This window comes from Cervus canadensis, chromosome 6 (genome assembly GCF_019320065.1).
Source record: "Cervus canadensis isolate Bull #8, Minnesota chromosome 6, ASM1932006v1, whole genome shotgun sequence".
Classification (NCBI taxonomy): Eukaryota; Metazoa; Chordata; class Mammalia; order Artiodactyla; family Cervidae; genus Cervus; species Cervus canadensis.
In genome coordinates, this window is record NC_057391.1 from 84377654 (window position 1) to 84401241 (window position 23588).

Sequence of the window (23588 nt, forward strand, 5' to 3'; positions counted from 1 at the left end):
CAACCAGTCCATCCTAAAGGAAATCAGTCCTGAATATTCATTGGAAGGACCTATGCTGAAACTGAAGCTCCAGTATTTTGGCCACATGATGTGAAGAGCTGACTCGTTGGAAAAGAGCCTGATGCTGGGAAAGACTGAAGGCAGAAGGAGAAGGGGATGACAGAGGATGAGATGGTTGGATGGCATCACTGACTCAATGGGCATGAGTTTGAGCAAACTCCGGGAGTTGGTGATGGGCATGGAAGCCTGGCGTGCTGCAGTCCATGGGGTTGCAAAGAGTTGGACATGACTGAGCGACTGAACTGAACTGAACCAGTTGGCTAGGGATTGTAGAACATTCCATATGATGGGAGTGGCAAGAACAGAGTCACAGGGGTGGTGCATATTCTAAAAGCCCATAGTGTTTTTATGGGGAAATTAAAGGGGTGCAGAAGGGCAGGCGACTGTGTTGGAGATATGACTGGGGCCATCAAAGACTTAGAATCCAATGCTCATTAGTTGATGTTGTGATGCCATTGAAAGCACTTTACTCTAAAGTGACATGGTTTGATTTGTTTTTAGAAAAATGACACTCACTCAACAGGAGAATAAAAGGATAAAAGAGAAAAGGAACCCTGAAAACAGGGATACCTTCTGCTAGTTAGAGAAATAAACAAGAAACCAGAAACATTTGGAGGGTGGTAGAATAAGGTGAGGGACTTTTATTTTTACTGGAGATTGTCTATCCATTCATCAGACACACCCTTGAACGTCTAGTGGTTTTTACAGTATAATTAAGTGTTGACTCAGGGACTGTTAGATAGTGTCACTGAGTCATAAAGAAGTTCCAGGAGGAAAGCTTTAGGGACAAATTAATGTCAGGTACCATGTAACTTTCTTCTTCTGCTCCAGTGCTATTCTTGGCCCACTCTTTTTTAAGTTTTAGCAATCTCTGTCAGACTAGGGTGCCTCACATGCAATTTTGGCTAGCTAAGCATGGTGGCGGAGCCAGATAACTTGTTCCCTGCAGACTTATAAACTCATGATCTGTGGGCTGGTAATATAATTTACAGTACACTTTGCCAGCCCTGTAAAACAGCTTTCTGTTTGTAGGGGATTGGGGGCCTGACAAGGAAAAGTCTTTATAGCTTAATCATAGCTGTGTTCTCCATTGTTACTGCAGTAGCAGCCTGTGTGTGACGTATCCTAGTCATCTGTCAGACAGTTACAACTTTTTTAGAAAATTTGGCAGACCTAGGCATAGCATCAGTCTTTGCTCAATAGCCACACTGATATCCTCTTACCTTAGGAAGTAGTAACCCTAGCATGCACCTTCATCTTTTGTGACAAAGGAATTGAGACATACTTATTAGATATTCCATAGCTGTGGCTTTTGCCTTGATAAAAATTATCTGAGATTGCTCTTCCAAAATTCTTATAAAATGATATTGATAGAAAGCTTGAGAATAGAAAAATCAGAGCGATGCCAGCCGTGAACATAGTCAAATGATTATCTTGCTGTAAATTTCTTCTCCCTAGTATGTGACAGCAGCTACTTGATGATTATATCACCGAGCTCATGGGTTTACTTCCATTCAGCCACTGCCCTCAGGAGACTATGGCTAATGTTAAAGCTGTACCAATGGGAACTTTGTCCATTTCTAGATGCCCAGTGGAGAACAGTGCTGGAAAACATAATAGGCACTAAAAGACTATGTGTTCAGTCGCTCAGTCATGTCCCACTCTTTGTGACCCCATGAACTGCAGCACGCCAGGCCTCCCTGTCCATCACTAACTCCCGGACTTTACCCAAACTCATGTCCATTGAGTCAGTGATGCCATCCAACCATCTCATCCTCTGTCGTCCCCTTCTCTTCCTGCCCCCAATCCCTCCCAGCATCAGGGTCTTTTCTAATGAGTCAGCTCTTCACATCAGGTGGCCCGAGTATTGGAGTTTCAGCTTCAACACCCGTCCTTCCAATGAACACCCAGGATGGATCTTCTTTAGGATGGACTGGTTGGATCTCCTTGCAGTCCAAGGGACTCTCCAGAGTCTTCTCCAACACCACAGTTCAAAAGCATCATTTCTTTGGCGCTCAGCTTTCTTTATAGTCCAACTGTCACATCCATACATGACCACTGGAAAAACCATAGCCTTGACTAGATGGACCTTTGTTGACAAAGTAATGTCTCTGCTTTTTCATATGTTGTCTAGGTTGGTGATAACTTTTCTTCCAAGGAGTAAGTGTCTTTTAATTTCATGCCTGCAATCACCATCTGCAGTGATTATGGAGCCCCAGAAAATAAAGTCAGCTAACGTTTCCACTGTTTCTCCGTTTGCCATGAAGTGATGGGACCAGATGCCATGATCTTAGTTTTCTGAATGTTGAGCTTTAAGCGAACTTTTTCACTCTCCTGTTTCACTTTCATCAAGAGGTTCTTTAGTTCTTCTTCACTTTCTGCCATAAGGGTGGGGTCATCTGCATATCTGAGGTTATTGATATTTCTCCCATCTATCTTGATTCCAGCTTATGCTTCTTCCAGCCCAGCGTTTCTCATGATGTACTCTGCATATAATTTAAATAAGCAGGGTGACAATATACAGCCTTGACGAACTCCTGTTCCCATTTGGAACCAGTCTGTTGTTTCATGTCCAGTTGAAACTGTTGCTTCCTGACCTGCTTACAGGTTTCTCAAGAGGAAGGTCAGGCGGTCTGGTATTCTCATCTCTTTCAGAATTAGCACAACTATTGACTTTAAAAGATGCCGTAATGATCTGGAAATGAATAACACGGATGATGTAGAAGAGCATGTTTTACTGAGCAAGAATTGGCAGGGGCATCGATTGACTGATATGTCAACCTTAGACACTATGTAGGATCCAACATTCACTGTAACAGCATTCTAAGTTTTGCAAAACTGTGAAACTTAATTCCAGGGATAGTTTATTAACCTTGGAATAAGCTAGTGACTCTCGATTCTACTGTACATGAATGTGGAGCTCTTAGCTGCCCCTCTGTTAATTCTCTTAGTTATATCCATTAAAAAAAAAAATCTTTTAATTCATGTTCATTGTGAATTGGGCTTCCCAGGTGGCGCTAGTGGTAAAGAACCTGCCGGTCAGTGCAGAAGACATAGATGTGGGCTCCAATACTGGGTCAGGAATATTCCCTGGAGGAGCTCATGGCAACCCACTCCAGTATTCTTACCTGGAGAATCCCATGGACAGAGAAACCTGGTGGGCTACAGTTCATTGGGTCACAAAGAATCAGACACAGCTGAGCGACTTAGCTTGCACACATGCCATCATTGTGAATCGGGTGCAATGTCTGGAACAATTCTTTTGTATTTCCATTATGTAGCTAACTCTGCTTAAGTAGTGTTGGAAGTATAGTAGCTTGTATGTATGTCATACATAGGCGAACCCTGGTAGTTCAGACAGTAAAGAATTCACCTGCAATACAGGAGACCCGGGTTCAGTCCCTGCATTGGGAAGATTGCTTGGGGAAAGAAATGGCTACCCACTCCACTCTTCTTGCCTGGAGAATCCCATGGAAAGAGGACCCTGGCAACAGTCCTTGGGGTTGCAAAGAGTCGGACACAACTGCAAGACTAAGCATGCACACACTATATACATATGATATATGTGTATCATATATAGTTGTCAACAGTACTGTGAGTCAGGTGCTTCAATAGATCTTTAAGTATTTATATAAGTATTTAAGTATTTAATATATATATTTAAGTGTTTAAATATATATGTATATATATAGAGAAACACACATATATGTACCTATACACACACACACACACACACACACACACACGTATGTCTATTGATTCAACTCTTTCAGATCATTGCTAATTTTATACAGCCTGATTTTGAAAGTAGGGTCCCAAATATGAAAAAAAAATAAGGTTATTAATAAGCTCCTTATGGACTGTAGCCTACCAGGCTCCTCCGTCCATGGGATTCTCCAGGCAAGAATACTAGAGTGGGTTGCCATTTTAAGAAAAAAAGTCAAAGCTTTTCAATATTGCTTCAGTTTCTTCAGTTTTGAAATTAAGGTTTGAATGCAGGTAAATTTAAGTTTCTGACTCTAAATTTTGTGCAATTCAAAGGCATAATCTTTCAACTTCTGTATTCTTTTTTTTTTTTCTGATAAAATCACAAGAGACTGATTCTACTTTAATCAGTTAATTAGACTTCTGAAAACTTCTTCACTGGTTTGACTCTTTTAGGAGATGTATTTTATAGTCCTAGACAATTTGACTTTGGTTCATGTTGAAATACTGTCTCAGTATCAACTTATAAAATTCCATACATAACTGATGTGTGTTGAGTTGGTTCATTGCAGAACAGTTGACAGGCAGAAAGTGTCTTCTCTTTCACTGCCCTGAAAAACTGATTTCTCTGGTCTGGCCTTGGACAGTAATGGAGCAGTCACATTCCAGTGAGCAGAGCTGTGAGCGGAACAATTCTCTGCACCTTCAACCCAGTTAATTGGAAATGAAAACACCAAAACTAGCCTGGGAAGCACAGCAAGGATGTGCATGCAAGTTGGCCATTAATCACTTAACTGTGTCTGCTCAATACTATTGTCTAACATTGTTCTAGAGTAAACTAAACATGATAAGTATACAGATCCATTCCATGCCTGCAATCAGTCACACCTGTTGATGGATCAGAAGTAAAGCTTTTTAATTCAAATTTTTAGTAACCAAATAGCATTAGTCATAATAAGAGAGCAGATGTATTCTCTGGAATACTGACAGGAAGAAAGTGAAAGTGAAGTCGCTTAGTCATGTCCGGCTCTTTGCGATCCCATGGCTATGGGATTCTCCAGGCAAGAATACTGGAGTGGGTTGCCATTTCCTTCTCCAGAGGATCTTCCCAACACAGGGATCGAACCCAGGTCTCCCGCATTGTAGGCAGACACTTTACTGTCTGTGCTACCACAGGCTCCACTGACAGGAATGGCAGAATTAGGCAGCAAGCTTTGGACAACAATGAAAATCTACAGAATAGATGTTTCTCAGGATGGAAAGCATAGCTGAATGCCAGGTTCAATCACTGAACATAGTCTGCCTATGACTGTTATGAACATGCTTATTATTAAAAGCAAATAACAAGACTCTAGGGTTCTTGAATGCAATCTCTACCATTATTATGAAAGTAGACCCAGGACTTCCCTGGTCCAGTAGTTAAGAATCTGCCATGCAATACAAGGGACACCAGTTCAGTCCCTGGTCTGGGAAGATCCCACATGCTGTGGAGCAGCTACGCCCATGTGCCACAACTACTGAGCCCGCTAGTCTCTGAGCTGCAACTACTGAAGCCTGCATGCCTACAGCCCATGCTCTGCAACAAGAGAAGTCACTGCAGTGAGAGGCCTGAACATCGCAACAAGGAATAGCCCCCACTCGACGCAACTAGAGAAAGCCTGTGTGCATCAACAAAGACCCGGTGCAGCCAGTAAATAAAATATATTAAAAAGAAAGTAGACCCATTGTATAGGGAGTTTGAGAACAAAAGAAAGCAGGATGTCTACCTTATTTCTCTATTTAGTCAAAGTAGACCTGGGTGTTCATTGGTATGACTGATGTTGAAGCTGAAACTCCAATACTTTGGCCACCTCATGTGAAGAGCTGACTCATTTGAAAAGACCCCGGTGCTGGGAAAGATTGAGGGCAGGAGGAGAAGGGGACGACAGAGGATGAGATGGTTGGATGGCATCACCAACTCAATGGACATGGGTTTGGGTGGACTCCGGGATTTGGTGATTGACAGGGAGGCCTGGCGTGCTGCAGTTCATGGGGTCGCAAAGAGTCGGACACGACGGAGCGACTGAACTGAACTGAAGACTGTAAAATAAAGAGAAAGATTAGCAGAGCACTGTATTTAGCCCTTTGCTTTTAAGGGAAGCCTGATGTGCTGCAATCCATGGGGTCGCAAAGAGTTGGACACAACTGAGTGACTACACTGAACTACACTTTGCAGAGCTCTTTCAAATGTAATTTTCTTATATGATTTTTGAAAATGATTGAAAATTTACATAAAAGAAAAAGGAAGTCTGAGTATGTGTGACTTTCCTAAGGCTGCATGCCCATGAGACATTGAGCTAGGATGGAATGTTGGCCTCCAGACACCTAGGTTCTTTGTGCTGGTCAGCATTGCCTCTAATATGGAAGTATCCATGTGTGAAAGTGATGGGTCATCTCTAGACATTAGGAAAATTAAAACACATGTGTATGCACATATGCATGTAACATTCATTGAGGACCTGTTAATATTAGATGTCTGGATCGCTTAGTAGTCATGCTCTTGGCCACCCCTTTGTGATGGGTAGCTTTTCTTTGAAACCCTGGGTCCATTCTCCCCTCTCCACTGTACTTTCCCACTGGGCTTGGTACCCTGGAAGGTACCCTATAGGGACAGCATTAACAGCCTCCCTTACCCATCTGTATTCTGGTTGTGTTTGTCCAATGGAAAGCAGGCAGGAAAGATGGGAAGAAATGATGAGAATGGGATTCAAATAGTTAATTTCTTGTCTCTGTCCCTCTGATGTGATTACCCACTGGCTGTGCCCCTGATATAAGTCCACAGTCTTTTGAGGCACTCAGTGCTCCCTCGTCCTCTCCCTGTCCCCCTCTCACATCAGGATTCTGGCAACTGACTTCCCCCTTGCTCTGTCAGGCCTCAGGATAGTAATAATAATAATTGGGGTTTGCTTTTAATAGCCCTGAATACCATATTACCTCTGGAGGGTTCATTCTTCCCTGTCTCTGCCTTTGTAAAACCTTCATGCCTTTATTAAACCTCCATCAAATGACCTAATTTGAATGGGCCATCTATTTCCTCTTAGTATCCTGACTGATTCAGTTTATTATTATACACGTTACAGACGGGGAAACTGAAGCTCAAGAATGTTTCACTGTGAAATAACTTGCAGATCTAGGACTTCCCTGGTGGTTCAGTCATTAACACTCTGTGCTTCTAATGCAGGGGGGCCTGGGTTCGATCCCTGGTCAGGGAACTAAGATTATCCCACATGCCAGTACAGCCAAAAAAATAAATAAATAAATAACTTGCAGATCTAGGATTCTACCCAGATTTTCTAACTCCAGGCTTACATGCTCATAGTGACAGCACACCGAGAAATTTTGTACACCTGTTTTGAGTCGGTGTAATTGCTGTTGTTCCGTCGCTAAGTGGTGTCCGACTCTTTTGTGACCCCATGGACTGTAGCCCACCAGGCTCTGCTGTCCATGGGATCTCCCAGACAAGCATCCTGGAGTGGGTTGCCATCCCATTCTCCAGGGGATCTTCCTAACCTGGGAATGGAACCTGCGTCTCCTGCGTGCATTGGCAGTCGGGTTCTTTACCACTGAGCTACTAGGGAAGCCCGTAGGTATAATTACATATGTGCAATTACAGTCCTGCACAACAGAGCTTTGTTGAGTTGACTCAGAGTCAGATCAATTCTGAGAAACTTAGCACCACCATTTATAAGTACTGAGTTTTGAAACTCCATCATATGCTTGCAAAATAAAGCAATGGCAGTAGTATCTGGAGGAAAGCTAAGTGAGATGGCATCTGGTTTCTCACCACTCCATTCTGCCTTCCCTGCGTCACCAGAGTTAGCCTGAAAAGCAAGTCCTATCACATCACTTCCTATCTCAAAAGTCATCTCTGCTGGCTAACATCCGAACTTCTTAAGTGTGGTTGTTAGCTCTGTTATGATAGACCCTCTCTCTCTCCCTTCAGTCTTAACTTTACCATTCCAATCCATATCCTCTAGTCCATATGGAATTAATGTGCTTCTCATTGCGGGGGGCCAGGGGGTGGTGCCGATGTTTTCTCCAAGAAGCTTTTGACAATGTCTGGAGATACTTTGGTTTGTCTTGACTAAACAGACTGCTACTAGCATCTAGGGGGTGGAGGCCAGGGCTGCTGCTAAGCATCCTACAATGCACAGGCCAACTTCAGGAGCATCTGGTTCAGCATCATCACTGTTGAGAAAGCCTGTTCTACTTCAGGCATGCTGAATTCCTCCTGACTCTTGAGTTTGCTGCATTATAATTACCATTTTACCAGATGCTGTATCAAGCACTGTGTTTAATGTATGATTTCATTACAGGCCTTTATCTGCTTTGCACCTGTACGTATGTTCCCTCAGCTGGAATGCCTTCTAATGCCTCTCTTTGTGGTTCACTCTTTCTCATTCTTGAAACCTAAGTGATATACCCCCTCCCTAATGATGCTAGGTGAAGGTGTAGATGCAAGTGGTAAATTCCCACAGCATTCTGTTCATTATTTTTTTTCCTTTTAAGTTAATTTTTTAATCTTTACCTTAAAATGTAAATCTCTAAAAGAAATGGTTTATTTTTTAATTGGAGAATAATTGTTTTACTATGTTGTGTTGATTTGGAGTATAGTCACTTTACAATGTTGTGTTGGTTTCTACCGCTCAACAGAATGGATCAGCCATATATATATATATAGAGAGAGAGAGAGAGTTACCTGTGCTATACAGAATGTTCTCATTAGTTATCTATTTTATACATAGTATCAATAGTGTGTATGAGTCAATCCTAGTCTCCCAGTTCCTCCCACTACCTCCCCTTTACCCCTTGGTATCCATATGTTTGTTCTCTATGTCTGTATCTCTATTTCTGCTTTGCAAATAAGATCATCTGTAGAATTTTTTGCAAATTTCACATGTATGCATTGGTATAAGATATTTGCTTTTCCCTTTCTGTCTTACTTCACTCTGTATGGCAGTCTCTTAAGTCCATTTGTGTCTCTACAGATTACCCAGTTTTGTTCCTCTTTATGGCCAAGTAATATTCCATTGTATATATGTACCATATCTTCTTTATCCATTCATCTGTTGATGGATATTCAGGTTGCTTCCATGTCTCGGTTACTGTAAATAGTGCTGCTATGAACATTAGGTTTTTTCATTCTATAGTATGACAGTCTACTTATTTGTGTCTATAACTCAGAAACAACCTTGTTATTTGTGCTCCTATCACCCCTATTTTAGCACACTATCTGGCACACGTTAGATATTAATCATTGAATGAATGGGCAAATATTACTGCAAGCAGTGGACATAGTTCTTTTGAAGAATTGTGTTATGTTTAATTTTGATAAATTAAGTCACACTTGGAATTCAGTGGGAAATTTTAAGATAAAGCTACATGAATTCTCTGAGCAAATGAACATTTTCTTGACATTATGCATCCTACAAGCCAGGATTTCTTTTTTTATTTTTGAATACTAAAAATATGCAAATATACCTGCTTGCTTTTCTTAAAGTAGAAAACATCCATCAAAATTTCTGTCATGGCTTTAGGGTGCTTTAAATTGTTTGGGGATGGGAAGGCAATGGGACTGTCTATAATGGCAGCATGATGTCGAGAACGTGAAAAGTTAGTTCTTCTCAGCCTTGTCCACCAGAGGGAGGAGATCACCTCATAACTGTTATGATTCCCTGGAACTATTGGCTACTGTTGGGTCTGCTCAGAGCTAGAGATTTATGTTGCTCCTGCTGCTGCAAAGTACAGAATTAGAACCTGGCAGGCATTCCCGCATAGATTTGCACTCTGTTTAAGATCGGCCCAGTTTGGTTAGAGAGGAAGCAATCTGTGTATTTTGGAAGCTTTGTTAGAATAAAACGTACTTGGGGCGTGTATGAGGCCATTCGCGGCAGGAGTGAGCAGGAGGAGGTCTTCAAGGTATGAGAAGAGAACCTGGTGGGGAAGGTGATTGTTTACTGGCACTTTGCTTACAAGGCTGACCATGAATGTACTGTCTCTCTACAGTAGACGGCTTAAGGGCCAGTGGGCAGTACTAGGAAGTCTGCTTGATATGCTAAGTGCAAAGTGAGACCTGGGAAGTCAGTTACATGAAAGCACATTTTGCTAATTATTCATAGGATTGTATTGGTGTCGAGGGGCCCCATGTATCTGTCTGTGGCATCACGTCAATTGTGCTGTCTAGTACTTTTTTGTTTTATCTCTTCCCTATCTGTGCCTACCGGTCTGGCTTTCTCCTTTAAGACTATAGGAAATATAAGTGGTGTCACTTCCTAGTATGTGTAAGCAAGAAGAACTTCTGTACCATTCACTTCCTACAGTTCATTTTCTCTATAGTTTTCACTTTGCTTCTTAAGACCTCATCACAACAAAACAAGATATACTTGTAATAAGATTAAAGAACGCTGCTTTGATTATTTTGATTCTGTTTCTTTGATGTTAGATGTAATGATTTGATTTTGCGAAAGCTCTCGGATGATGGTAGGGGAAAGCTGCCTCCCAGAAACTCCCTCTTTCAAGTTAAACAGGAAAGAGTATACTAGCCAAATAATCATTAGCTCCAGGTAACGCAAGAAGCACAACTCAGTGTCATAAATCTAAAACAACAGGAGCAAGAGAAATGATTCTGAAGCCAAGTCAAGAGAAATGGTCAAACATGGTAAGGCTGCCAACCCCACTTATGGCCCTCAGGTACAGTACTGTCTAGATCATAAAATATGTGTGTGTGTGTGTGTGTGTGTGTGTATAGTTGAGAAGTCTTTCTAAAATGCCTTTAAAGGGAAGGAAATAGACTGAGCAGATGTTCTTATCTGGTCCTGCCTTTAAAGAATAATAGGAACGGCCGTGGGAGGCAAATGCATGTAGCAGAAACAGACGACAGGACTAAGGATCAAGAGAGAAGTCACCAGGGCTGAAGGGATCAGGAGTCCTAATGTATCATCCCCCCACCACCCACCACCTTGGCCTTGGGAGGCACTCTTCAAGTAGGTGGTTCAAGATGTTAACAGGGCTTCAGAAATGACAAACAGCCCTGAAAGCTAAATGATGGTTACACACAGTCTTGACTGAGCCTTTCATTTCTCCCATCCACTTCCTTCCCCATTGCCATCTCTCAGCCTACAGGAAAAAAGTACATAGAACTAAAAATTATGAAGCCATTAAATTGTATTTGATTTTGAGAACCAGTAAGTTACTGAAACTATATCTGAACAACTAGAAACTCTGGACAGAGCCACCTGAGTATGAGCAAGAAGGACGATGATAAAGACAGTGCAAAGATAAAACAGCAGCAAATAAGATTTTTAAAAATAGATATAGCTTGAAAAACTGAAGGAATTTGATCTAGAAGAAAACAAACCCAAGGGCAGAAAAATTTCTCAGAGGCTGTATACTCTGTAGCTCATTTGCACTGCAGAATACTGTCAGAAAATTTAATTAACCCTGTAAGAATTCATCTTCCATACTAGTAAGGTCATGCTTCAAGTCTTGCATGCTAGGTTTCAGTATTATGCGAACCAAGAACTTCCAGCTGTCCAAGCTGGGTTTAGAAAAGGAAGAGGAACCAGAGATCAAATGGCCAACATTCTCTGGATCATGGAGAAAGATAGGAAATTCCAGAAAAACATCTACCTCTTTTCATCGACTATGCCAAAGCCTTTGACAGTGTGGATCTTAATAAACTGTGGAAAAATCTTAAAGAGATGGGAATTCCAGACCATCTTACCTGTCTTCTGTATGTGGGTCAAAAGGAAACAGTTAGAACTCTGTATTCTTGCCTAGAGTATCCCATGGACAGAGGAGCCTGGTGGGCTGCTGTCCATAGGGTCGCACAGAGTTGGACATGACTGAAGCGACTTAGCAGCAGCAGACCCCGTATGGAACAACTGATAGGTTCAAGATTGAGAAAGGAGTACAACAGGGCTGTCTGCTGTCACCCTGTTTGTTTAATCTATATGCTGAGCACATGCTAAGAAATGCCCTGCTGGATGAGTTAAAAGCTGGAATCAAGATAGGCGGGAGAAACAGCAACAACCTCGTGTATGTGGGTGCTACGACTCTAAAGGCAGAAAGCGAAGAGGAACTAAAGAGCCTCTTGATGAGGGTGAAGGAGGAGAGTGAAAGGGCTGGCTTAAAACTAAATATTAAAAAAAAAAACTAAGATCATGGCATCCAGCCCCACAACTTCATGGCAAATAGAGGGGGAAAAGGTGGAAGTAGTGACAGATTTCCTCTTCTTGGGCTCCAAAATCACTACAGGTGGTGACTGCATCCATGAAATCAGAAGACATTTGCTTCTTGGCTATGATAAACCTAGAAAATGTGTTGAAAAGCAGAGACATTACTCTGCCAACAAAGGTCTGTATAATCAAGGCTATGGTTATCTCAATGGTCACGTACAATTGTGAGAGCTGGACCATAAAGAAGGCAGAGCGCCAAAGAACTGATGCATTTGAACTGTGGTGTTGGATAAGACTCCTGAGAGTCCCTTGGACTGCAAGGACATCAAACCAGTCAATCTTAAGGGAAATCAATCCTGAATGCTCAGTTGGAAGGACTGATGCTGAAGCTGAAACTCCAGTATTTTGGTCATCTGATGCAAACAGCCGACTCATTGGAAATATCCCTGATACTGGGAAGCATTGAGGGAAGAAGGAGATGAGGGCATCAGAGAATGAGATGGCTGGATGGCATCACTGATGCAATGGACATGGACTTGGGAAAACTTTGGGAGTTGGTGAGGGAGAGGGAGGCTTGGCGTGCTGCAGTCCGTGGGGTCGCAAAGAGTCAGACATGAATGGGTAACTGAACAACAACTTGAGAATTTGAAGAAAATGAAAAACACAGAGTGAATGGAAAAGGGGGATTTTACATGGCATATCTGAAAACCAAATGTGATCATATAACTTAATCGAAATAATTAGTAACAACATGAGGGCAGAGGATACATGGCTAAATATTGATGTATTGACATGAAGGAAAAGCTTCAGATCATCACAGTGAGTGCTGATGAAAAGTCAAAGAGATTAAATCTGTCATAAAGAAACTAAGAGATATGGAGGACAGACAAGATAAGTGAATCTCTGAAATAGAAAAACAGGGTCCTTCAACAGAGAGATTACCTAAATTTCAAACCAAAATTTTGTTCTTAATATAAAGAACTAACTCTAGATTTCAAAAATAGCATTGAAACATGTATATTATCAAGTGTGAAACAGATCACTAACCCAGGTTGGATGCATGAGACAAGTGCTCAGGGCTGGTGCACTGGAAAGACCCAGAGGGATGGGATGGAGAGGGAGGTGGGAGGGGGGATCAGGATGGGGAACACATGTAAATCCATGGCTGATTCCTGTCAATGTATGGCAAAAACCACTACAATATTGTAACTAGCCTCCAACTAATAAAAATAAATGAAAAAAAAAACAAATAAAAAATAGCATGATGGCATCTAAGAAAATCAGATACAGTGCATTTAACACTGAGATGTGTGTTGATTATGTTATTCGCCTGACTGTTTAGAACAAGGCTTAGAGAAGTTCCTGGGTAAAGGACTTTTGAAAATAATGGTGATCTTGGTCACTAGCAATTCTGAAAGGGCAGATAGATCTATGATACTAGTAGCGATGAGTGAAACGGCAGACCAACCAGATGTTTAGCAAAGAGAATCAGGGATGGAGAAAGCCAAGAGGGTCTGGGTGGTTGTGCACGTTTGCTGCACTCAGATTAATTAGAGGAGGAGATGGGAAAGACTTGAAAGTATTCCTAAAGTACATATGCCTCCATCAGTAAACGGAAAAGCCTATTGGCTCAAGGGGCTTAAGTACAGCTTCTCAACTGACTGATAAGCCACGTTTATCATCAGGGGAAACTCTTTGGGAACTAGGCTTAAAGGTAAAACCACATTTATCCTTGGTGGGGTGGGCTGGAGGAAGGTGCATGTTCCCAAGACTGACAGGAAGAGCAGCTTCCAAGTGCTAGTCCCTGGCTGAACTTGAGACAAAGTCTTAAACTTCCTGAGCTGTGAAATCAGCCTCCAAGTCACACAAATCCAACAGACGATGGATAAAAAATAACTGACCAGAGGGGCTTAAGTATAATAGTTGAGTAGTAAGTGGCTTACACTGACCCAAGAAAAACACCTAGGAAGACAGGCTAAAAAATAAAAAAGGAAAAAAAAAATCTGAACAAGGACATCAGAACCTTCATACTGCTGGGAAAATATGTCACAGAATTAGTTTAGCCAGTGGCTCAGATGGTAGAGAATCTGCCTGCAATGCAGGAGACCTGGGTTCAATCCCTGGGTGGAGAAGATTCCCCTGGAAATGGAAATGGCAACCCACTCCAGTATTCTTGCCTAGAAAATCCCACGGACAGAGGAGCCTGGAGGGCTGCAATGCATGAGGACTGAACAACTAACACACACAAGTCATTAAACAAATAAACTAATGAACAAAGAGAAGGAGGTAACCCTGGTGGTGGGAGGGGAGGGGAGAGTAGTATCCAGACTTGCTAGTCTGTTATGTACAATGTCCAGTTTTCAACAGAAAATCATAAAACATACAAAGGAAAGGGAAAGTGTGACCCACACACAGGGATACATAACAGGCAATAGAAACTGCTCAGATGTTGTGCTTAGCAGACAAACTATACCAAAGCTATTATAAATATGTTCAAGGGGAATTTGGGAAGTTAAGGGAACCTGTGCAAGATTTAAAGCAAAATAAGATGACAGTGATTTATCAAATAGATAATGTTAATAAAGAGATTAAAATTATATATATATATATATTTATAAATTTTCCAACTCCAAATTTTCCCTCATTTGGAAATTGTTTCTCTCCCTACCTACCTATCTATATGTATTTTCTAACTGTCTAAAAGTACAATAACCCAAATGAAAAAGTCACTAAGGGGCTCAACATTAAGTCTGAGTTAGCAGAAGAAAGAATCTGCAAACTTGAAGATAAATCAATAGAGATTATAAAGTCTAAATAGAAGAAAGAAAATAAGCGAAGAAAAAGAGTGTCAGATAGATGTGGGACATCATTAAGTGTACCAACATATGTATGATGGCAGTCCTAGAAAAGTGAGAGGGAGAATAAGAAAAAAAATATCTAGAGAATGATGATTGAAAATTTCCCAAATTTGAGGAAAAACACTAATTTACACATTGGTGAGCCTCAAATAGGATAAATGCAAAGAAATTCATTAATATCCATACTCATTATGATAGACAGGTTGAAACCCAAAAAGAAAATCTTGAAACAGCAAGTCATCATATACGAGGGATCACAGTGAGAATGACAGCTGATGTCTGTTCAGAAGCAATGGAGGTCAAAGACAGTGCGTTGACATTAAAAGTGCTGAAAGACATATATCAACCGTCAGGAATTCTATAGTAAAAAAAAAATCTATCTTTCAAAAGTGAAAGTGAAATAAAGATGTATCCAGGTAAACAAAAAGCAGAGACTTCATTGCTAGCATACTTGCCATGTAAGACATACTAAAAGAAGTTCTATAAATGAAAAGAAAGTGGCAGCAGACAGTAATTTGAATCTTCATAAAAAAAAAAAAAAACAGAGTTCCAATAAAGGTAACTGTGTAGGTAGTGATGAAAAGTATAATTAAGCATTGCTTTTTCTTTCTTCTTTTAACTGATTTAAAAGGCAGTTACATAAAATAATCTATAAAATTGTATTGTTGGGTCTGTAACATATAGAATTGTAGTATACTTGACAATAAAACAAAAATGAATGAAGCTATACTGGAGAAAGGGAATGAGACCAGATGGTGTCATTTGAATCCGCAAGAAGAGAGAGAGACAGAGATGGTAAATAAGCTTAGCTTTAAAAATTTCTATAAATATATCTGAGATATCCTTGCTTCACTTCGTAAAAAGACAGAAGTTCTTATAAAGCAATAACTATAACAATGTATTTTTGAGTTTGAAACACATATAGACATCACATGAATAACAATAATAACACAAAAAGGAGGAAGAGATGACAGCATGTAAAATTTCCATGTCTTACTAGAATTAAGTTCATATAAATGGGAAGTCGATTCTCATACATGTTGTAAGCCCTAGACCAACCACTAGGAAAGAAGCTTTTGGTTAGTTAATTATATAGTTGTTGTTGCTAAGGTTGACTTAGTCAAGTCTGACACTAAGTCAAGTCTGACTCTTTTGCAACCCCATGGACTGTAGCCCACCAGGCTCTTCTGTTCATTGGATTTCCCAGACCAGAATACTGGAGTGGGTTGACATTTCCTCCTCCAGGGGATCTTCCTGACCCAAGGATAGAACCCACATCTCCTGAGTTGGTAGACAGAATCTTTACCACTGAGCCAACTGGGAAGCCTGATTATATAGTTAAGAATCATCAAAGACATTAACATAATATGTTAAATATTCACTTAAAAGGAAGTTATAAAAGTGAAAAAGAGGGACAAAATAGGAGAACTGTATAAGTATTGTTATCTCAGCATTTCATGATGAAGTCTTTCAATACTCAATAATCTGATAGACTTTAGATCAAATAACATTTTCTTTAGACTCATTTTCCCTCAAATTAGTATTCCATTCATGGTACCCCTTTTATTTGAAATATTTTAAGCAAGTTAATATGAATTCTGAAGCAAATTTATTTTCAGCTGATTTCTATATTAAATTTTCTGCTTCATCACCTTCCCCTGAAAAATACTCTGTTAATAATAGAACACACTCACCAAGATACACACAAAGGTATACACTGAGATCCATACTTCATTTTGTACTATTAGATGCTTAACTACACACTCACCTTCTATTTATTCTCTGACACTACCAATATTGACATAAAGATGCATATTCTCTCACTACATATATCTAGAGGGAAAAAGTTGGCCATTAATTCTGGAATTATTTAAGTTGAACGCATCCAAACAACCATTTAATGGCTCACCAAATGCCTTCACATCTTTTGAAAAGGAGTGTGCTTGAGTGTAGGTATCTATAGTAGAAAGTCATAGTAGTAACTAAAGGTGTTCATAATCATAAACACACACAGAGCATTGTGCATAGTAATGTGTAACAAGATATCATTTAGAAATTTGTATCGTTGAACTTCCCTGGCAGTCCAGGGGTTAAGACTCTGTAGTTCTGCCACAGGGGGCATGGGTTTGATCTCTGGTGGGGAATTGAGATTCCACATGTTGCACTGCGTGATGGAAAAATATACTAGGTTTCAGTGAACGTCTCTAAAAACAAACAGAAATTTCTGTTTATGTAATTCTATATGGTCATAAAATACAACTTTGAATAATGACATGTATGTATGTGTCTGTGCACACATGTACATATATGTACACATACACAAGAATACAACACACTGCCATGAAGCATTACAGATGTACTTTGGGTGCTAAGAAACACGGGTGTGCTTCAGGTATAACTCTCAAAATGTGGCAGAATCATCAAGTATATAGCTGTGAGAATCATACTGCCTGCATTTAGCTTCTAGCTTTGCCTTTTGTTAGATGTGCGACCTGGTATCTATAAACTATAATAATAGTGTCTTCTTCATGATGTGCTTGTGAGGATTAAATGCCATCTTAATGCATGTGAAGTCTTAGAAAGCGCAGGCAAATTGTTTAAGTGCTCAGTAAATTTTAGTGATCATTATTGATCTTTTGATTCTGCTCTTTCAGGAGATAGAAGTTTCTCTCGCATCTGGAGCGTGTGTTATATTTAGATTATGCTTCTCATCTAAGAGCAGACCTTCAAAATATGTTTTCATTTTGATGGTGTCTGTTACTGTCCCACCTTTATTTGTGACCCTTAGAGTTTGCAAATTGTGATATACAACTATTAGCGTGTCATGGTTTTTACCTGGGTGATGGTTGATTCCTAGGGATGACAGGTGTATTTATACTGTTTTTCATGTACCTTTTGTATGTTGTGTAAGTAAGGTTGGGGGTACAATGATGACACAGACTATTTTGAGAACCTTCCACATCGTCTGCCCAGTCTCTCCAATCTGTTCGTGTTCCATTTATATAGGAAGACAGAAGATGTTTATCTCTTTGTTAATCATTCATTTACTTCTCAATATCTACCCAAATCTGTTGATTTCATTGTAATGTCAAAGCATCTTTGTGTAACTATCCTCAAAATATGCTTGATGCTTCTGTTAAAGTTTGCTATTATCTGGGCATTCCCCTATTTCTTTGTTTTTTATATATGGAGATACTGTCTTGTCTACCTATCAAATCTGATGCCATCACTTTTCATTAAAAACTCCACCCAACTACCAAGACCAGTTTCAGACTGCCCCATGTAATCTACTCACTTGCATGCTATGGCCTCTGTCTTCTGAATGCCGCTGGCTTTATTGATACACCTTTGCTGGGTCATTTAGCCATTTTAAATTCTAGTACGGTTATTTATGTGCACTGATTCTGCCTTCAAGACAGGGATCTTGTTCGCTTCACCTTTTGTACCCTCCATAGTGCATATGTGCTCAGTCGTGTCTGACTCTCTTGCAACCCCGTGGACTGTAGACTGCCAAGCTCCTCTGTTCATGGGATTTTTCCAGGCAAGAACACTGGAGTGGGTTACCATTTCCTTCTCAAGGGGACAATGTGTATAGGAAAGTAGCAAGTATCTAGCAACAGCAAGTATTTAATAAGGACCTCTTCAATGCCAGGAACTGAGCTCCATGATGATTGGCTTCATAGGAAAGTGAGTGATGCTCTTGTCCTGTGTTCCCTAAAAATATTTGCTCAATGAATGATTCAACAAATGCATGTTTTGAACGACCTGATGCTACAGAACAGGCCCTGGACTTGCTATTGGATATACTGGATTAAAATCCAGACTATGTGACTTTGGGATGATAATACCCACTCCCCACCATGAGCTGTGGTTTTCTGTTTGAAAGTAGGAATAATAGACCCACCTTGCGGCACTAAGTGAGATAACATATTGGAGGGGCTGGAAGGCTTGTAACCAAAGTGTTTGTTTGGATTGGCAAAAAGGTGAGCTGCTCCTTTTCTTATAAAGGTACTGTTGGAATAAAAATAGAATGGCTGGTTTTCAAAGCTGTCCTCAGCTTTTATTGTTGTTCTAGCCCTGGCTGTTACCAATCTTCTTTGAATGGGCCAAGCAGACTCTCACAAGGCCTGGCCACTAGGGATGCTCTGAAGCCTGGTTATGCTGCTGTTCCTTCCTCTTCCCAGCACCACTCGGCTAGTATGTATTTATTTGCTGCAGTGATTACAAACCGGTCCTTCTCTCAGGTTCTTCAGGAAGTACTCACAGGACTCAAGTTTTGTTTAGTGTCTCGTTTGACTTTGTCGTATCTACAGTGTAAGGAAGAAAGTGACGTCGCTCAGTTGTGTCTGGTTCTTTGCGACCCCATGGACTGTAGCCCCGCCAGGCTCCTCTGTCCTTGGGATTCTCCAGGCAAGAGTACTGGAGTGGGTTGCTATTTCCTTCTCCAGGGGATCTTCCCAACCCAGGGATCGAACCCAGGTCTCCCACATTGCGGGCAGACACTGTACCATCTGGGCCACCATGGTAGCCCAGAATCACAATTACTACCACCTGGACATTTTCACTTCTGCAGAATGACTTCACATCCATTATTTCATTCGATGCCATTGGTGAGTTGGTGAGCATGGTAGAGCAGGGACCAAGGCCACCAGATGTCCTTTGCAAAAGAGGAAATAGACCCTCAGCATTTACAGGGCCTGTGTCTAGCTTAAAAGTGGCAATGGAGATTGAGCAAATGCAAGCCCCCGTGTTAGTTGCTCAGTCGTGCCGACCTCTTTTGAAGACCCATGGACTGCAGCCCGCCAGGCTCCTCTGTCCATGGGATTTTCCAGGCAAGGATACTGGGGTGGGTTGCCAGTTCCTTCTCCAGGGGATCTTCCTGACCCAGGGATTGAACCTGGGTCTCTTGCACTACAGGCAGATTCTTTCCCAGCTGAGCTACCAGGGAAGCTCCCAAACACAAGCCACCTGTCTACAAAGTTGGCGCATCTCCATTCTACTCTGCTTACCCTGAAACTGAGGGCAAACACTGACATGCTTCCTCCTAACCATCTCTTCCTTTCTTCTCTGCAGAGGCGTCCATCCTGAGCTACGACGGCAGCATGTACATGAAGATCATCATGCCCATGGTCATGCACACCGAGGCAGAGGACGTGTCCTTCCGCTTCATGTCCCAGCGAGCTTACGGGCTGCTGGTGGCCACCACCTCCAGGGACTCTGCCGACACCCTGCGTTTGGAGCTGGATGGGGGGCGTGTCAAGCTCATGGTTAACTTAGGTATCGTATGAAGTACCCTCTGCCACTCTGTTTGGGCTTGTCTTCCCTTTCTTTTCCGATTTTCATTGGTTTGACTGAATTCTTTGTTTGTTTCCTGAAAGTTAGATGCTCACCTCTTGTTTAATAGACCGAGGATAAAAACCAACAGCAACAAACACCTTCTCCTTGTTTCTGCATGAGGTTTTTGATGTCAATTTCTGGTTTCTGACAGTGGTGGTATTTCTTTACTAGAAGATTCGTTTTCTAAGTTTCCTTTCTTGGTTTTTTGGAATCGTTTAGCTTTGTGTAAAACACGCTACTTTGGTCCATCTTTTGATCAATCCCATTCTCATTAAGTCCAGCTCCTTGGTCACCACTCAAAACAGTCAAAGTTAGAGAGCGGGGCCAGGGCAGGAGATGGAAGCAAAATGGGAGGGTGTTGTTGGAGGGAACAAAGCCACGTGAGTGGGATGAGAAATGCATTGTTTGAAGCTCCACAAGGACCAATCACATGGGAAATTCTAGTGGCCTTGACAACACTACTATCTCCTTATACTTTCTCCTAGTAGGGAGGACAAGTCACATTGTTTCTGTGGCCCCACTGGGGGAAAATTCTCTGAGTTTAGAGTCTGACACATTGAAGGACAGTGTGGCCCCTGATATGTATCTCGTTCTTCCGTCCTGACATTCCTACCCTCATTCAGCAGCCCTTTTTATAAAGATGATTAAGTCACATTATTACCAGTTACTCTATTCTCATATAATACATATCAGTTTTCCTTCATGTTGAAAAATTGGCTGTTTCAAATTGTAACTTTATTGAGAAAGGACCTCTTCTTCTACTGTAATTACTTATAATAATACTTTGGGAATTCTTCTTTTTATGGTCTCACATTCTATTGGGCTACTGACCCTGACTGAATTCTAATCAATATGCTGTGGAAAGTGGGGACCTCTTGGTTTTTGGAAGGAAAAAAAAGAAAAAGCAATCTCTATTTCTGTTGATTCTACTCAATAGAGAGTCAGTGCCTTGTGTTGACACAGCTGAGTTCAAACTTTCTAAGCCTATGATTGGTTTGAGGATGTTGAATATGTTTAGATACACAACTCCTTCCTAAAGATGTCAGTGGGATGGCTTGTCAGAGGCGTGGGGATGACATGGTGAACACATGTAGCAGATACAAGATGGTCCAGAATCCTAGATGGCCTGCTGGGAAGGTGGGAAATCCATACCAGTCTTATCTGCTGTCAGGTCAACTGGTTACACTTGAGAAGTGCCTATTCTACAATCCTAAAAATCTCTAGGACACAGAAGACTGTTTTGAGCAGTGGCTTGTTTAGTTGTGTCTCTTCTTTTTTTTCCAATTTGCAGCTTTTACAATACTATGCCCTTTTTCTTTTCCAACCACATTTGATTTCTGTTGTCAGCGTGTCTCCTGGGTTTTCCTTTGTGTACGTGTGTGTTTGGTTATTTTGGGTTTTGTTTTTTTCTCTTTTGCTGGATCTTTGTGAGTGTTCTTGAGTTTCCAGTCCTCTCCACCATCAGCCATGGTAAATCAAAAGATGGTATTCAACCCTTCAAAGGCCCCAAGCCTGCGGCCCGCATAGCAAACAGCCCTGAGAACAGGGTGTACTGAGCAGCCTCCAGGGGCCGGCATTCCCCTGTCCCCTCCACCTGCCCCTCCCTGCTCCATCCTCCCCACCTGAAACCACCCAACCCAACCGGAGTGCATACCTGAAAACCAACCCCCAGTGGCCGGCTGTCAGCTTCTCTGAAAAGCAGCAGAAGAAATTAAAACCGAGAACAACCCCTCTCCAAACCAAAATGAAAACAAATATGACCTCCTACTTAGCTCCCAGAAAAGAGGATTTAGCATCAATTTTTAACCATCTATTTTAAGGTAGGAGAGAGCCAGAGACATAAATATTCAGCCCTTTGGGGTTCTAGGGAAATGCACATTGGCTTTAAGCAGATAACTTTTTTTTTCCACTTTAGATGTTGTTTTGTAAGATTAAAAGGCCAACTGTGACAGGTCTCACATCTTAGAAAGAAAAATGGAAGTGGAGGGAGATAAAAGGGGATGATTCAGAAAGATGAGCAGTTTCTCTTTCTCTCCCTGTCTGTCTCTCTCTCTCTTTCTCTTTCTCTCTCTCTCTCTCTCACACACACACACACACACACACACACACACACACAGATTCCAGATGTATTACTAGAAGCATTATTTTTCCATTTTAAACTTTCATGAAAATCTGGGCAATGTGCTTTGTTAAAAGACTCTACTCTAGCCTCCTGGCTCTTTTCTGCACATGACCAGTGTACCTCCTTCTAGGTTGAAACATCGTAGGCAAAACAGAGCGAGTCTACCCTGGAGAGCACTGTGCTTCTCTGGAAACAATGGTGACGTTTTCCTCTGAAGGGTATGGTTCACCACAATTACTAGTTTGAATTACATAGCTTTCTTTCAACCATAACATGGAAACTAAACTTAAATTCCTTGAAGTGTACGTACACACTCCATACTCATGCTTTGTTTGAAGGTTCTGTTCCCCTCTCTGCCCAGGGTATACCCACCCCTTCATAAATGCTTTCTTTCTCCCAGTCATTGATTTGTTTACCCTTTTATAATAGTAAACATCTCCAAACAGCATGTACATTTATGTACAAAATTCCCATCACTAATTTTAGATGATCCCTCCCTCCATTTAAGTTATGTCTCTTTTCTAGCACAGGCGCTAATGATATTCCAATTTATTTCAAATTCTTCACACATATAAGCTCATGATATACATGTCTGTATTTTCCTGCTGTAATATATCTTCTAAATGTCAAGGAGACTAGACTTTTCCAAGGGTCTTGCTTTTTGAAGATGGTCAGCTGTGGCAATAACAGGCATGGACAGTGTCCAGCTAAACATAGCATGTTTTTTAAAGCGGTGAGGTTGACTATTGACCAGTCATATTTTGATCTCTTAGTATTAAAAGCTATAATCACAATTTTAACATTATAGTATTTTAGAATATTTAAAAAACCTTATTTTAATCCCACAGTAAGTTTGTGAGATCAGTCAGTTAAATGTTTTTATGATTGCTTGATAGACATGAAACAAAGAAAGTAGGTCACAGAGGTGGGACCACCCCTGTTTCTAAACCGCTCGATCATCCTGGGTTATCCGTTACCTCCAGAGATCAATACTGTGGGTCGATGATGTGATGGACTTAATGACTTCTGACTGCTTTCTTGATGGTCACCTTTTACACATGCGCAGAAGGCGTCTTTTGCCTTACTGCTTGGTTTGAGTGGAGCCAAAAAGTCCGTCCGCATTGGTGCAGCCTCATTCACGGCCTGTAGAATCCTCAGCAAGACGCAGGCCACCCTTCTTCAGGGGCGGAGGCTTGTAGGCAGTGCCGTGCAGCTTGGTTAATTGCATTCAGATTCTCCAGATGTTCTCTCTCGTTGGAAGCAGGGAAAGTAGGTCACAGAGGTGGGACT

The 23588-nt window shown here is 41.2% G+C and overlaps 1 protein-coding gene across 12 annotated transcripts in view; it reads left to right on the forward strand.

Annotated features, from left to right (window-relative positions):
• NRXN3 (neurexin 3) overlaps nucleotides 1–23588 on the forward strand; it is a 1769272-nt gene that overhangs the window by 668270 nt on the left and 1077414 nt on the right. For all 12 annotated transcript variants that reach the window (XM_043472668.1, XM_043472663.1, XM_043472670.1 and 9 more), the window contains one exon: nucleotides 19913–20116. In XM_043472668.1, coding sequence (XP_043328603.1) covers nucleotides 19913–20116 — 204 coding nt within the window. The remainder of the gene's footprint in view (nucleotides 1–19912; nucleotides 20117–23588) is intronic.